Source organism: Papaver somniferum, chromosome 10, assembly GCF_003573695.1.
Source record: "Papaver somniferum cultivar HN1 chromosome 10, ASM357369v1, whole genome shotgun sequence".
Classification (NCBI taxonomy): Eukaryota; Viridiplantae; Streptophyta; class Magnoliopsida; order Ranunculales; family Papaveraceae; genus Papaver; species Papaver somniferum.
In genome coordinates this window covers 98,794,065-98,809,871 of record NC_039367.1, presented here as the reverse complement: position 1 = coordinate 98,809,871, position 15,807 = coordinate 98,794,065, and the positions used below count along the sequence as shown (strand labels likewise).

Here is a 15,807-nt window from a genome sequence, read left to right as displayed (position 1 = left end):
TTTACTATTGGTTAAAGTGTCTAGCATGAGTTGGTTACAGGCTGTCCAATGTTGATGAGTCTCATCTCATTCTTTTTGTGTTTTTAAATAGAGATGTCTCTCCATTTATGTCGTACGTCTGTTCAATTAATGCAACTGTTTATTTATTACAACTAACATTGTGGACCACATTCACCTAGTTCAAGCTGAAATTTCCCTCGAACCACTGTAAAATATTTCGAAAATATTGGTAATGGCATTGACAGATAACAAAAAATCCATAGACTGGAAAGCATAAGATATCACTGAGAATTCAGCACATCTCCAGAGGTTTTGAATGTTAAAATGAAACACTTGAGGATGAAGTGTGACCTGTTCTGGTTTCATTGCTCTGTTCTTTTAAAGGGTAATCAATAGGAAAAAACTTACCATCATTGATCTTAATTTTTTTTAGAATGCAAATTGATAACTATAGAAGTGTCATTTGGTCCTATGTCTCTGTCATGTGTTCTTTATATTTGTTATTGGTCCATGTGTAATATGTGAGTTGGATACAGGATGGACACCTACTCTCTTTTTGTGTCTTTAAATAGAGATGTCTCTTTATATCTTATCTGTAATTTCAGTTCATTTAATATAAGTCAATGTTCATTACTGTTATGGTATCAGAAGAATTCTTCCTCCCACTGCCATTAATGGTGTTTTTCATATCTAAAATTTCAATTTTTCTACGTTTCATCATTTTTCTTTGATGTTCTTTCTGCTTTCACTCTTTATTCATCATAATCAAATCTCTGTTATTTTTTCTTACAAACTCAAAGAGCATAATTTTCTTACATGGAAATCTCTGTTAATTCCTCTTATCAAGAAACACAAGGTCCTTGGATTTCTTGATGGTTCATTACCATTTCCACCGTATATGATCAATAACATACCAAATCCTGGTTATGTGGCATGGCATGATGATGATACAACATTAGTTCTCTGGATCCAATCATCAATTTATGACACTTTTATAGCTTATGTTGTTGGAGCTTAATATGCAAAAGATCATTGGGAATCAATTTAATAAAGGTTTGCTAGAATTTTTTTTACTCATTCAATACAATTACGTTTTAGAACTTCAATCTCTACGACTTGGTTCGGGTACTGTTTCTAATTTCTTAAGTGAAATCAAGAAAGTAACAAATGAGTTATTTGCTGCTGGATCTAGAATTGCAGATGATGAACTAGTTGTAACTATTCTTAATGGTTTAGGTCCATATTATAGTTCTTTTTCCACTTCCATTAGAATTCACAATCCTGTTGTTTCCCTCTAAAGAATTACATGATTTTCTTTTGAGTGAAGAGATTGTTGTCTCAAATAAGAAGAAAGAACTCATGTCTGAGGCTAATGGTAAAGCATTTGCAGCAAATATTAGGCCAAATTTCACAGTTGTTAGGGGTGGAAGTAGAGTTTTATGCCATCATCTTTATTTTTACCTCCTAGACCTTTCTACCCATCTTATTTTTCACCACAACCTCCCAGACCTCCATTTTACTATACTCCTAGAGGTTATTCATAATTTCAGATATATCTTGTCCCAAATTTGCACCTACTATGCCTGCAAAACCAAATATTGCATCTACTTCTACCGTGTCTTCTCCACCTGACAAGGTATGTCAAATATGCAATAAAGGTGGTCACTTGTAGACACCGTCTTAATTTTAGCTATCAAAATGCATATACACCACAAAACCTCAATGTAATGCTGGCTACTGCTAGCATCATGGGAGAAATCCCTTGGTATGCTGATTCTGGTGCCAACAATCACATTATGCTGGCTACTCCTAGAATCATGATATTACGCTGGATATGAATTAACTACTGAAACTCCTTTTGATGGTTGTGAAGAAATTCAACAAGCTAATGGTGAAAGTATGCCAATTACACATATTGGCAATACAACTAAATCAACTTTTTTATGTGACTTTTCTCTGAATAATATCATGTTTGTACCGCAATCACCACATAATTTATTGCATGTTCACAAATTTACTTGTGACAAATATTGTTCTATTACCTTTGATGATGTTGGTTTCTCTGTTAAGGATCTATCATATGAGAAGATCACTTTACAAGGGACACATAAAGATGGATTATATCTCATGAAGTTTCTTAAGGATCCTAAGTACTCAGCTCTCTCAAATTTCTCTACATCAGCTACAACCTGGCATAGAAGACTTGCTCATCCTTCATTTCAAGTGCTGCAAAAAGTTTGTCATACTTTAGATTTATCTCGTGTTACTAAGTCACCGCTTTTCTGTAATGAATGTTAGCTAGGTAGATCTCATAAACTTCCATTTGGTTTGTCTTCTCATAAATCAAATTCACCTTTAGAATTACTTCATATGGATATTTGGGGACCAAGATAGTGGATGATTTCTCAAGATTTTACTGGATTTATCCCTTACATGAAAAAAGGTCAAATCCATTTTTCTACACTTTAAAGCTATGATTGAAAAATTACTCAAATGTTCCATTATAACAATTAGAACAAATGGTAGTTGTGAGTTCTTAAAAACTTAAAGACTTTCTCTGCATTCATGGTATCTCTCATGAGATCTCTTGTCCACATACACTTGAGCAAAATGGAGTTGCAGAGTCCAAACACAGGCATATTGTGGATGTAGGTAGGAGATTCAATCTGGTTTGTCAGATTCTTTTTGGGTAGTTTCTTTTCAAACTGCAAACTTTGTCATCAACAGGTTACCTATTAGAAAACTTGACTTTCTATCTCCATTTGAGAAGTTGTTTGGCACTAAACCTGATTATACTTTTCTTAGAGCTTTAGGTTCATCTTGTTTTCCTTGGGCTAAGGCATTATACTGCTAATAAGCTACATCCAAGAAGTGTTCAATGTATTTTTATAGGATACAACTCAGTTCACAAAGGTTATAGATGCTTGGACCCCAAATCTTGGGAAGTGTATGTTTCAAGACATGTGGTTTTCAATGAGAATCACTTTCCATTGAGGATTTCTTCAATATCAGATACTTCTATTGCTGCAGAGTCATTCACACAAGTTGATACTTCTGACAAAGTTTCTTCAGATCAAGATTTAGTGCCTACTTCAACTAGTCATTCTGATACTACATCTGCATCGCAGTCTACTAGTAGTTTTACTTCAGCAACATCTGACTGTATCTATGTAGTGCACTCTACACCTTCTCCAACTACATATGTTCCTTCAATAAACACTGATAATGATCACACATCTTCTATAACTCCTACTTCAAATGCTCATCAAATAGTTGCCAGTGGAAAATCTGGAATTTTTAAAACAAAAGTATCCAGTACTAGACATGCTCTTTCTACTCAATTAAGCATTGTTATTCCACCACCAACTCCAACCTGTTTCTCAAAGGCAATTAAAATACCTCAGTGAAAACAATCCACGGTTGCAGAACATACTACTTTAAATAATGCAAGCACATGGAGTTTAGTTGATCCACATCCATCCCATAACGGTGTTGGCTGCAAGTGGGTCTATATGATTAAACACAAAGATGATGGTTCTATTAAGAGGTATAAATATAGACTTGTGGCAAAAGTTTTTCATCAAAAAGAAGGCATTGATTACACTGAAACTTTTAGCCACGTGGATAAACCAACAACTATAAGATTAGTCTTATCTATGGCAGTAAACAGTTGGATGTAAGCAATGCATTCTTACATTGGGATTTGGTAGAAGATATGTATATGCAACAACCAACAGGCTTTGTTGATGCATAAAGACCTAATCATGTTTGCAAGCTTCATATAATCCATATATGGTCCAAAGAAATCTCCTACAACTTGGTATGGCAAGCTATTGACAGTCTTAGTATCTCATGACTTCAAGCCTTCTCTAGCAGACTCATCTCTCTTTGTTCAGAAACTAGGCTCAAGAATTACAATCATTCTAGTATATGTGGACGATATTCTCATTACATGTAACTCTACAACCTATTGCGATACATTCATTTATGAATTGCAAAAAGGAATTTCCAATAAAGGATTTGGGTTATGTTCACTATTTTCTTGGTCTTCAAGTTAAAAGAAATCAAAATCATCTTTTCCTAAGTAAGACAAAGTATGCATTGAATCTCCTGGAGAAATTTGATACAACTAGTGCTAAACCTTATGGTACAATAGAACCTCTATATAAGAATATCCTAGGGACCACAAAAATATTCATATGTGGAAGTTATTCTTATATTGAGGTATACCTAAAAAAGATCAAGAATAGTTTGTTATACCTAAATACGCACAACAAACTTCAAAATGTACTTATACAATACAAATATTAGTTAAATTTTGTTTAGTGTCACATGTATGAATATATGAAGTTTGTTATGTAAAACAGTCCACACGAGACTCAACCATGATACGGAAAATTGACAAACGAAATTATATGATCAAACATATTTGTAAATGCAAAAAATAACATCATACCTTCTTAAAAGTAAAATAATCTTGCAAAATCGTTAAAGGAATATCTTTATCTTAAACTTTGATGTATGATAGGACCTATATTAGGTCACTTATTCTTATATGGAGGTAAGTTACTTAAGACTGGACGAGAATATATATATGACTTATTCCAATATGGAGTTTATTCTTTATATAAAGGCCCAAATCAGAACCAATTTTTTTTAATCTTACATGGTTATTCCTATAAGAGTATTCTTATATATAGGTTCTACAATACTCCTATTTCACCTTCTTCTGCTATGACTGCTTCAGATGGAACTCCTCTTAGAGATCCTAGTGTTTATAGATCCTTAGTTGGAGCTTTACATTACTTAACCTGGACAAGACCTCAAATTAGCTTTGTTGAGCATCAAGTTTTCCTTTACATGCATAATCCAACTGACACTCACTTTGTAGCAGCTAAAAGAATACTAAGATACATTAAGGGTACTCTTGATTATGGAATTCTTCTTTCAAAAGGAATGTTGGTCATTCATGGATTTAGTGATGCTGATTGGGATGGTTCTGTTGATACTAGAATATCTACAAGAGGTTATTTTATTTTCTTTGGTTCCAATCCAATCGCATGGTCAAGAAAAAGACAAAATGGTGTTGCTAGGAGTTCTACAGAAGCTGAGTATAGGTCTCTTGCTAGTACAGCTTCAGAGGTGCCAATTATTGAAGAATCTACATTTGTTTCTGGCAACACCTCCTCTTATATCTTGTGACAATGTCAGTGCAGTATCATTAACCTCTAATCCAGTGTTTTATAGCAGGATGAAACACTTGGCCGTTGACTATCAGTTTGTTAAAGAACTTGTACGGAATAAATCTTTGAAGGTACAATATATCTCAACACTGGATCAGGTGGCAGATATTTTCACAAAGGGACTTGCTGGTCCTGGTTTTACTTTTCTCAAGGACAAGTTGAAGGTTTAATCTTGCGGGCACCTTCAACTTGAGGGGGATGCTAGTTGAAGTGTCATTTAGTTCTTTGTCTCTGTCCTGTGTCTTCGTGTCATTTAGTCCTTTGTCTTTGTCCTGTGTCTTCTCTGTAATGTGTGAGTTGGATACAGGCTGGCCACTCTCTTTCTATTCTTAAGGCCAAGCACTATGGTGTAGGGCATCCCTTCCCTATCCCTCAAATAAAGGGAAGGGATATGGGTCACAAGGAAGCTCCATTATGACGCCCTTTCACCCTTTCCCTACATGTGACAAAAACTCAGAATAATGCGAGACGGAAACTCAGTATCCGTATTTTTTCCCCAATTTTTTTTTGTTAAGAATATATTTTATATAGGTAAAAAATATATTTTAGAGTAAAAAAAAGATATAACAGGTAAAAAAAAAGATATAATAAGTAAAAAAAGAGTAAAAAAAGAAAGTTTTAGGGTAAAACTTAAAAAAACCAAATACAGATACTCAGTTTTCGTCAAAAATGCTACGGATAATGAGTTTCCATAAAGCTGAAATTTTCACCGAAACTGAGTATCCGTCACATTTCCCTTCCCTACCACCCGGATCAGATGTGATCCACCTAGTAGGGAAGGGAAGGGATTTCCCAATTTTAATAGGAGTATGAAAGACCATAGTGGTTGTCAATTTGGATTGTTCCCTACAAATGAGAGTTAGGAAAGAGAAATGGGACACCATAGTGCTTGGCGTAAATAGAGATGTCTCTCTATGTCTTGCCTGTAATTCAGTTCATTAATACAAGTCAATGTTGATTGCTGCTAATAACAAGTTCTTTTTTCTCTTCCCGGTGCTAATTTTCTTTCAAATTCATGCTAAAATTAAAGTTATACTCCCTCTGTTCCATTTTAGATGAGTGTTTAGGGTAATTTTTTTATTCCACGATACTTGATAGTTCATATTTTTCCCACGAAAGTACCAACAATACCCTAACATTTTATCTTGGAAGTATAAATTTATTTTTAAATACATTAATAGCAATTAATGTTTAGAGACTTTTTTGAAGGGTATGAATAGAATTTTTTTATATCTCTTCATTTCTTAATCTGCGTAAAAACTTATAAAACATCATCTAAAGTGGAACGAAGGGAGTATTATTCTAGCACCTAAGAATAAATAAGCCACGGACCCACGGTTGAAAAAAAGAAAGTTAAGTCAATTAGGAAGAGATTACACATCTTTGTTCGTTTTTTGATAGCTATGTAAGCAGCATATTTCTGGAAGTGTATTATCAGCATTCAGCAAAAGGGCATACATCAAAAGCCAACTAAAGTTATATTGGAGAGAGAATAATAATACATACATCATATGATCTGATAAACATAAGCCAACTAAAAAGTCAATTTGTCAATCTTGGATATAGAAAGGTGTTGAGAGGTTATCCATCACAGAGAACTGCATATTCTCCGATGGTTTCCAATGTCGCTTCCGTTGGTTGATAAACCAATTGTTAATTTGTTTCTGATCCAAGTTTGTTGCTTCAGCCAACGCAATTTTATCCCCTTCCTAGAATGATAACAACAATTAAGAGAAACCGAAATCAAAATCTATAATGACACATGGTTGTAAAAGAAAGAATGTAGTGTTTACCGTGGGATACGGCCATCTATTGTGAATGTCCCACCAATTAAGTAGTGCTTGTCTTGCTTCTTTTGGCAGTTTTCCCTTTCTCTTTTTCTTGGAAAACTCTTGTTTCAAACTACTAATATATCCACTATACTTTCGTAAGAGCTTATCCTTTAGATCTCGGTCTTCCACCCTATTCATGGTTTGATGCACGACCTGATTGTTATGGTGATGATCTTGATGAATTTCAATCTCCCCTCCACTTATTTCATCTTCAGATGATCCACCTCCTCCAGCTTCATGATCTGCATATGATCACCAAATACAAAGTCGTATTAGTTGTTCCTAAATAATCTCAGTTACCCCAATATTGACAATGACATATACATACATGAGCCAAAAATATGAATATTATGGACAAGGCCGAAGACGTTGAAGGGACAAAATCCTAGACATCCGGCAATTTTATAAACGCTTACAGCATTTCATAATTTTTCTAACTCCGTTCTATTTTAGTTTCCACACAGCCTATTCTGATTTCTGAATCCAACAATAAAAATAAAATCCACTCAAGTTGGAGGCAAAAAAATAAATCAAGTTTGGGACTGTGTATAGCTGTTGGGCCAAATGGCCAAGATATCCAGAGAGAGAGAGAGTAAAAATGCGTAAAAATGTTTGGAACAAGTGGGGTTATGTTAGGTCTGATCAGTAGTCAGTAGGCACTACTTACTGTAGATGCAGCAGTAATGGCTATGAGCTAGTGACAAGACATGACATTGCGGCTATTAAAGTCACAAAATCTAGCCTTTACTACGCAAAATAAAGAGCTAACCCGGAATGCACGCATCCGAAATAAGAACCTGATTCTGCTCAGTAATCAATATTTTTTTTTTACTTGGTGGGTCCTACACTAACATCCTAGATATCTTTCACCATTCGAATATCTCATCTCTAGGAAAACTTTATAGATTCTAGAATCTAAGCCCTAGAGGCTAGAACCTACATTCTAAAGCCAAGGCATTTGTTGAAGGAAGATAGTGTATAGCCCCAAAAATCATCTGTCTATACTCATGACTACTCAGCTTTCTAAGCCATTTGAATTGCCCCAAAGATCAGCTCTACTGACCTCCACATCTAACAAATGGTATACACAATTGAACATTCAGTTATCATGTAATATATATAAGTATAAGTATGCGAGTTCTAGTCTGGTTAAAAGAGTTTTCATAAAAAATAAATAAATTAAGGAAACTATGAAAGAATTCTTCAAAAAATATGTTAGTTTTATAGAAGAGATGAGCAATCCTAGAATATGGCATGAAGCAAGTCAACATGCACTGTCGTTTTATCCTGCACATATAACTCCAAACTGGAGATAGCTAGACAGTGTAGTCCATCACTATATAATTGCTATGGACAAACACTACATGATGAAGGCAAAGAGAGAAAGAAACTAGACCATATATGAGGAAACATAAAGATACCGTTCAAAATTATTAGTGCTGTAAAATGCGGGAGTCCATATGATTCTTATCATTGCAACTTCAGTTTGACAGACAAACTTAAAAGACATCTCACTATCCAAGCCAAAAGTTAAAATTCGTGGGGCAGACTTTGTTTCAGACCAGAATTGATTTCTCGCACCAACATTCCCATATGAAAATGGGGACAAAAAATATGCAATCCAAGTTAAGACATACTAGCTAGAGAAGTTTAGAGATGACAGACATGTATAAAAGAACTATAAAGAATACAGAGACGCAAACATAATAACCGAACCGAGCAATTTTATGTGGATTATAACAAAAATTAGAGTTGTAAACCTTGATTTCTAAGCAAATGACAACTAAGAAAAACCAAGAATGCCAACAAACAACATACAGTATGAAAAAGAAAAAGTACTCTAAACAACAAACCAAAATCCTACATTTCCATGTGGTTTTTTTTTTTCCTTTTCCTTTTGTTGACACATTATTCCTGATGTCTTAGTTTTTTTCAGGTTAAATTTCAATATTCGCTTACAACAGTACAACTAGTTAATAAATAACAACACATATCAAACTTCAAAACCAAAATAATAAAAAACAATGTAGTCTGCATATATGGTTCCAACTAACTAGCATCCCCCCTTCTAATAACCTATAGAACTAACTGAGTAAGGACTGAACACTACTGGAAACTGCCAATCACTACTGGAAACTGCCAATCACTACAACTAAACTTGAAACATGATCATTTTTCCCTGCGAATTTAACTACATGCGCATATTTGTTATATTATGGAACTAAATCCATAAAACCCTACTTAATTAGATTTGCAGACAAGATCATCGTGTGACACAGTGTCAACACATGGATATCCACATAGGGTGAAGCCGGAAAGCATTCCGAGGAAGCAAAATTACAGATCAACTAAATGCAAAGCACAAAAAGAGAGAAAGCCAACCCAAAGCCAACTATGATACAATAAAATTGAAAAGCTTTTGTGTACTTTGAAAGAAGAAAAATGTAAGTTGCATAAACATTAAAATATCCTAAGCATCAGTGAATCCCAACCTTTTTTTTAACGAACCAAACTTACATATATATATAATCATTATCATAAAAGTATCATCTAATCATGAAAATTATTCCGAATTCGAACTCTAAACTCGTGCAACTACGATCTGTTTTCTAATTTATGTGTTCTTATTTTCTATATAACATATTCTGCGACATACACTATCTGTACTTGGTTAATTTTTTTATATGGTTCCGGTCAGAAACCATTATTTTGGAATTTTGTACAGCCTTGAAAAGAAGGGATTACCATACAGAGATCGAACAATCATAAATTAAATAACAATATCAAGTATCAACCATCAATTATAATTTCCTTCAGCTTTTAAAAGATGAAGAAGATTATGAATGATCAATAAACAAAGATTTGGGAATAGAAAAAATTATTTATAACGACGAGGATTATGACAAGGGAAGACAAGACTAGTAAGCTAACACGATCCCGAGAGGAATAGTTTCAAATTACAACCTACTTGGATACTTGCTTTTGGTACTTAGATGTGCAATGATATCATGTGCACTGTCTAGGAATATTTCCGACGACAATGTGATGTTATTTTATAGAAGTTCAGATTTGAGTTTCAATGCTTTAAATTTACATGTAATAAACTCCTAAAACTAATCAAAGGAGATCACTCTTTCCCCTCGTATATGGGTGTAGTAGAACTCAATATTTTATAGTTCTTACTCTTATCTTTAATGGCAGAAAGATCCATTCCCTGGGGGTTTCCCAAGGCTGGTCCTTGTTAATTAACTATATACAGCCAAGGCATGCACCATTGGAACTTGGAGCTCTTTAAAGATGAACACCAAAATATGTGGAACATATTAATATTGTTAACTATAATTGCCACGATATTTTCTATGTTAGTTTATTCTACTTTAGGCTAGAAGACACTAATATTAACAATATGGGTGGAAATCAATCTATTGAGTGTATCTAAATGATAATAAAAACAAAATGCGCTAGCTAAAACTCTGCTAATTAGGAAGTGGTAAACAGAGTTTATGCAATTATACTACATGAAATATTTATCATTCCTGTTACAAGTTTTTTTTTCTTTTATGAAGCATCTCCTGTTACAAGATGAAAGTAACTTATCATTTCTTCCTCAATATCGATTCCATATATACCAAGTATTCTCATTTTAACCTCTAGAATTTATGTCAACTTTCTGAATTTGTGGCAACTTATCACATTCGAATCAATTGCATAAAACACACAGCACAAAATAAAACTAAGGTCTCTAAGTACAGATAAATATTATGCATCCTATTATTGGGGCTTAGAAAGTCCTGATTTTTTGACCATTTTGGGAGCTTAAATGTTTTGGGGAGGTAAAAAATGGTTAGGGAGACTCAAGATATATCAAGTCAAAAACACCCTTACCTAAATTTCACTCATTAAAAAAATAAAAATCCTAAATCTATAATCTTCTTTTTCTTTTTTTCCTCTCATTTACAAATCATGATGAAGATGATTAAAAAAAAACTAAATCTATTATCTTCTTCCCATCCTTCTCTTCTCATCTCTTCTCATTCATAAATTGTGATAAAGATGATGATCATAGTTTCATCACGATGAGAGCGATGATCATAAAGAAAACCCAAAACTATTATCATAAATTCATAGATATAAAGATGGTGATCATCATAAAAAGAACAAAATAAGAAAACCCACGATCTATTTTTGCATCGTTAAAAAATATGATTCCCTGAATTTCGGGTAAATTTTTTTTTTTCTGAAGGTGTTTACGGTTGTGACTTCTTCCATTCCCGGCCGAAAGTACATTTTTCGGCTTGGTTATCCCAACCGAAATTAGTTTCTGATTTTTTGGGGTTTTTAGAATCAATTACGGCTGGGAAAAACCCAGTTGAAACTCCAATTACGGCTGGAAAAACCCAGCCTTAACTGGTTTTAAAAACAAAAAAATCAGAAAAATGACTTCGGCTAGGAATTCTTTATTTCCAAGCGGTAATATACGGCTTGGAACACCATCATTTCCCAATCGTTTTTCGTGTCTATGGTTGGGTCGACAAATTATCCTAGCCGTAACCACACTTTCGGCTAGGTTATGAAAATGAAAAAAAAAATCAAAAAATCATCCGGTTGGATCGACAAACTATCCCAACCGTAATCTTGATTCACGGTTGGGAATCTAAGAACTCCCAGCCGTAAACATCTTCAGAAACTATTTTCTTTTTACTCAAAATTCATCGAATTAGATTTTTTTAACCATTTAAAACAAAAATAAATGGTGGATTTTCTTAGTTTTTTCTTTCTATGATGATCATAATTTTTATCATGATATTTGAATGAGAAAGAGTAGGAGAAGAAATAGTTTTGGGTTTTCTTTATGATCATCATCTTCATCAAAAGTCTTGCTTAAATCACTCATTTCCAAAACAAAATCCCCAATTTTTTTCTTCCTCTTCTTCTCTTCCCTCTGATTTTTTTTTTGTTTTGATTTCATCTAACTTAAAGAGATGAATTATTCTTAATTGATTTGCTAATCATGATTAATAATATTAATCAAGTATATTATCTAAAATCATATGGGGTCATATTAGTCTTTATATAAATATATGATGAGGGATGCCCCAATTAGTATTTGGTGACCCTAGAAAGCCCCTAAAAGACCAAGACTTTCTAAGCCCAAACAATAGGATTCAATATTATTATGAGAAACTATATGTAAAATCAAAAATATAATAGCAGGTAGAATGAAAAAACCTGACACAATGAAATATGGACATTGATATAATATAAAAGTCATCTTCTTTTTCTTTCTACTGCAGCATTGTAAATGCCATCAAAGATAAATTAGATTATTATTATTATTGATGATACCCTATGTAGTCGATTTCGGTCATTTCGGCCAAAATTTCGGCGAAATTCCGGATTTCGGTCCAAAAAGACACGATTTTGTTAATTTCGGTCGGACGAAATCTTTGCGAAAATTTCGGCCGGAATTGATTTGTCTTGGCCGGATTTTTTTTTATTTTTAAATTGAGTGGACTAATCTCACGTACAAAAATTAAAAAGATTAATTCACTCACTAGTATTATTGCTTGTTGCTGTGTTTGAATTTCTTGAGCTAAAATTATTATTTGGTGTTGATGATGAGGAAGGTGAACAACCAGATTTACTAATACTATGTTTCTTTTAAGTGATTATCGATACGGGATATAAAATATGAAACCGAGATTTTACCGAGATTTTAAAACGGAATTTCCCCGAGACAAAGTTGTACCAGTATCTCGGTGTCGACCGAGACAATCCGAAATTGACTACCTTGATGATACCCAATAAAACTAAGGAAGCAGCAGAGAGTGAACCCAAACCCTAACCAAGTCTAACCTCTGGATTAATAAATAAGCCTAGCTAATTAAGAAGTGATTGAGATTTACTGCATAATCCTCTCTCCTAGAAAATTTCAAGTAGGTAAGTAGAGCCATTGAAATTCAACTACTCCTATAAGGCTATAACCTTTTCAATGCAAGCCTTAGCTAGCTTGCATTTTGATTCAAGTACTCCTATAAGCTTTCTCAATGAGACTGAACGACCGAAAAACAAATGAAAGAGACAAATATCATCAGGCCAAACAAGAGTCAAGAGACCTGGGACTCAATATCATCAGGCCAAACAAGAGTCAAGAGACCTGGGACTCAAGAGACGTAAGGCAACTAATTGTACTACCAGAAAAGAAAAAAGGGAAGAAAAAAAAGAACAGAAATAAGCTATATATATATATATAACATGATGAACTATAAAAAATTATGTCTCAAAAAACAAAAAAGAAAATAGGGTTCAAGTACAGTTTGTATTACTCCTAAGCTTTCAGACCCCTTGACTCAAAGTCCAGGCACTATTACTTGTAAACATTCTCAGAACTAAAGAACTAGCTATGCAGAAACCAGGGAGACTTATTTCAGTTAATATAGATATCTTCTGAAATTATTTTAGGGTTTGTTTATTTGCTAATTCCTTGTGCAGGTTGTAAACCGAGACATTCCCTAAACCAGAAACATCAAATTTGGAATAAGATAATGATTAAGAAGATCGAGATCATAACTAAATAACCAACACCAATTTCATTAGAAAACAAATAAAACATATGCATGACAATCTATCAAGAGCAGAAACAATCTTCATCATGAATATCGGGGAGAGAGAGAGAGAGAGAGAGAGAGAGAGAGAGAGAGACCTGATGAAAGGCAAGTATGATTTATTGATATTGTAGAAGGTGGTGCAGGATGGTGCCGGTTGGACTTGGATGAGTTGGAATCAGAGAGATGAGAGAGTTGTAACTCAATCTTGTTTAAGAAGCTTGTTGCTTCATCAAAAGGCCTTGATAGATCCATTTTATACTTCTTCAGTATATCACAGTATGTCTCCTTCAAAAAATAACATAAAAATTAATGATATATAATTTAGGAATAAAATGATGAACCTTTATATATACTTATATAGCAAGGTAGTGATTTGAAAGAGAGAGTTAGAGAGTCTGAGACCATGAAGTTATCAAGCTCGGGATCTCGGCCAAGTCTACTTGCAGAAAAAAGACCATTTCTGTGCTGCTGCTGCTGCTGCTTACTACAAAAGTAACCATGAATATTGTCTTGATGATAACGACGTATGTCATCTAGCATATTTGCTACTTCTGTTGGTGCTCCCACCTGCACTACCCAGAAGTTAAGCAACTACCAAAATCAACCTATAAACTTTTAGGGTTTGATTTTCTAAGATTATAATTACCTTTTGACACTCTATGTAAGCTTGGAGTAAACTAGGGTAACGAGGATGAGAAGCAATTTTAGCTTTCTGTATACTCATACTCGTCATCGTATCATCTTCTTCTGGGTGAATATGGTTAGTAATTGTTGTTTGATGATGTTCATCAGCAGTAGCGACTGAATTACAATTGGCAGATGATGATGAAAAAAAACGATCAGATCCGAAGATGGGAACTCGATGGTGATGATCTTGAAAAGCTAGTGATGAACTTAATAGTAAACTTTGATAATTTATAGAAGAAACTAGTTGTTGCATATTTTCTTGTAATAGTGGTGATGAAGAAGCAGAAGAAGAAGAAGACATTGATGATACCACATCTGATGCTGATGAACAATTCACACTTGGGTTATGATGATGATGATGATGATGATTGAGGCTATACATATCTTCCATAACCGAGCCAATTCTAATAAGTATCAAAACAGACACAGTAGTGACCTAATAAGACAGCTAGAAACGTTGGATAAGAAGAAAGCAGGGAGAGAGACTAGTAGCTAAGAATTCGGTATGACTATACAGATGGATAGATAGGGGTTTTTATTACTCGAGTATGCAGTGAGATAGACTATCTGAAACGGATATCAGAGAGAGAGAGAGAGAGAGATACTCGTAATTGATTTTTGGCGTGTTTATGTTTCTCAAACCTACTCTCTTTCGTCGAAAAATTTAAGCTATTCTGGACATGGGTGATCAGTTGCAGAGACGAGAGAGAGAATGAATGAGCTTGTCTTGAGTTCTTGGGGATTGTGATTTTTAGCGTACAAACAAGGTGAACCCAGAACCCTGTTGCTGATGAAGAACTCTTTAAGTTGCTTTTTCTTTCTTTCTGCTCTCTCTAGTCTCTAGTCTATCTAGTCTCCACCAGTTCATCATCCTCGTCTCTACACCCTTTTGAGTCATTTTTTGTATCACTCATGTTTCGCCACGCTCTCTACTTTATTATTACCAATAGTATTTGTCCTTCGTGATAACGCATATCCTACACTTCCCATTTTGCATTGTGGCGATGTAAAGGCAGAATAGGTCGGGTTTGGGGAGTCCGGGCGCTTATTACTATGTGAGAGGGGTCAAACAAATTCCTAAGTTATCAACAATACATAACACACGGTTTGGCTCCATTTGTTTATGTAAATGGCTGTTCAGATTTTTCATCAAAATAAATCTAGGACTGAGCTTATCTTCATTTCCATTCGGTTTCTCGTTTGCTGCATACTAAAACGAAAATTTAGGGAAAAGATAAATGTAGAACCATTCAACTTAAATGTTATTATTTAATCGGTGTCTCATTAATTGCTCACGATGAATGATTCTTTTTAATTAATCTAATAATCTGGAATACATAGCACAGTTCGGTTAAATTAGTCTAGATATTAAATGGTCACAATTTATATAGGAAAAAGATAAATCTACGATTATGGTTTGTTCAACTTCTTTTTTTT

General features: G+C 34.1%; 1 protein-coding gene and 1 long non-coding RNA gene across 2 annotated transcripts; one reads left to right on the top strand and one right to left on the bottom strand.

Annotated features, from left to right (window-relative positions):
* The first annotated feature begins 606 nt into the window (after nt 1-606).
* On the top strand, nt 607-2,549 carry LOC113318978. The gene is made up of 2 exons (XR_003344991.1): nt 607-1,053; nt 2,071-2,549. It is a non-coding gene; the product is annotated as an uncharacterized LOC113318978 (long non-coding RNA).
* Nucleotides 2,550-6,698: 4,149 nt separating this feature from the next.
* LOC113319237 (homeobox protein knotted-1-like 6) lies at nt 6,699-15,260 on the bottom strand. The gene is made up of 5 exons (XM_026567507.1): nt 14,330-15,260; nt 14,086-14,250; nt 13,779-13,968; nt 7,037-7,317; nt 6,699-6,952 (listed from the first exon to the last, which is right to left on the bottom strand). The coding sequence occupies exons 1-5, from the start codon at nt 14,759-14,761 to the stop codon at nt 6,794-6,796; spliced, it is 1,227 nt and encodes a 408-aa protein (XP_026423292.1). The 5' UTR covers nt 14,762-15,260; the 3' UTR covers nt 6,699-6,793.
* Nucleotides 15,261-15,807: the final 547 nt, after the last annotated feature.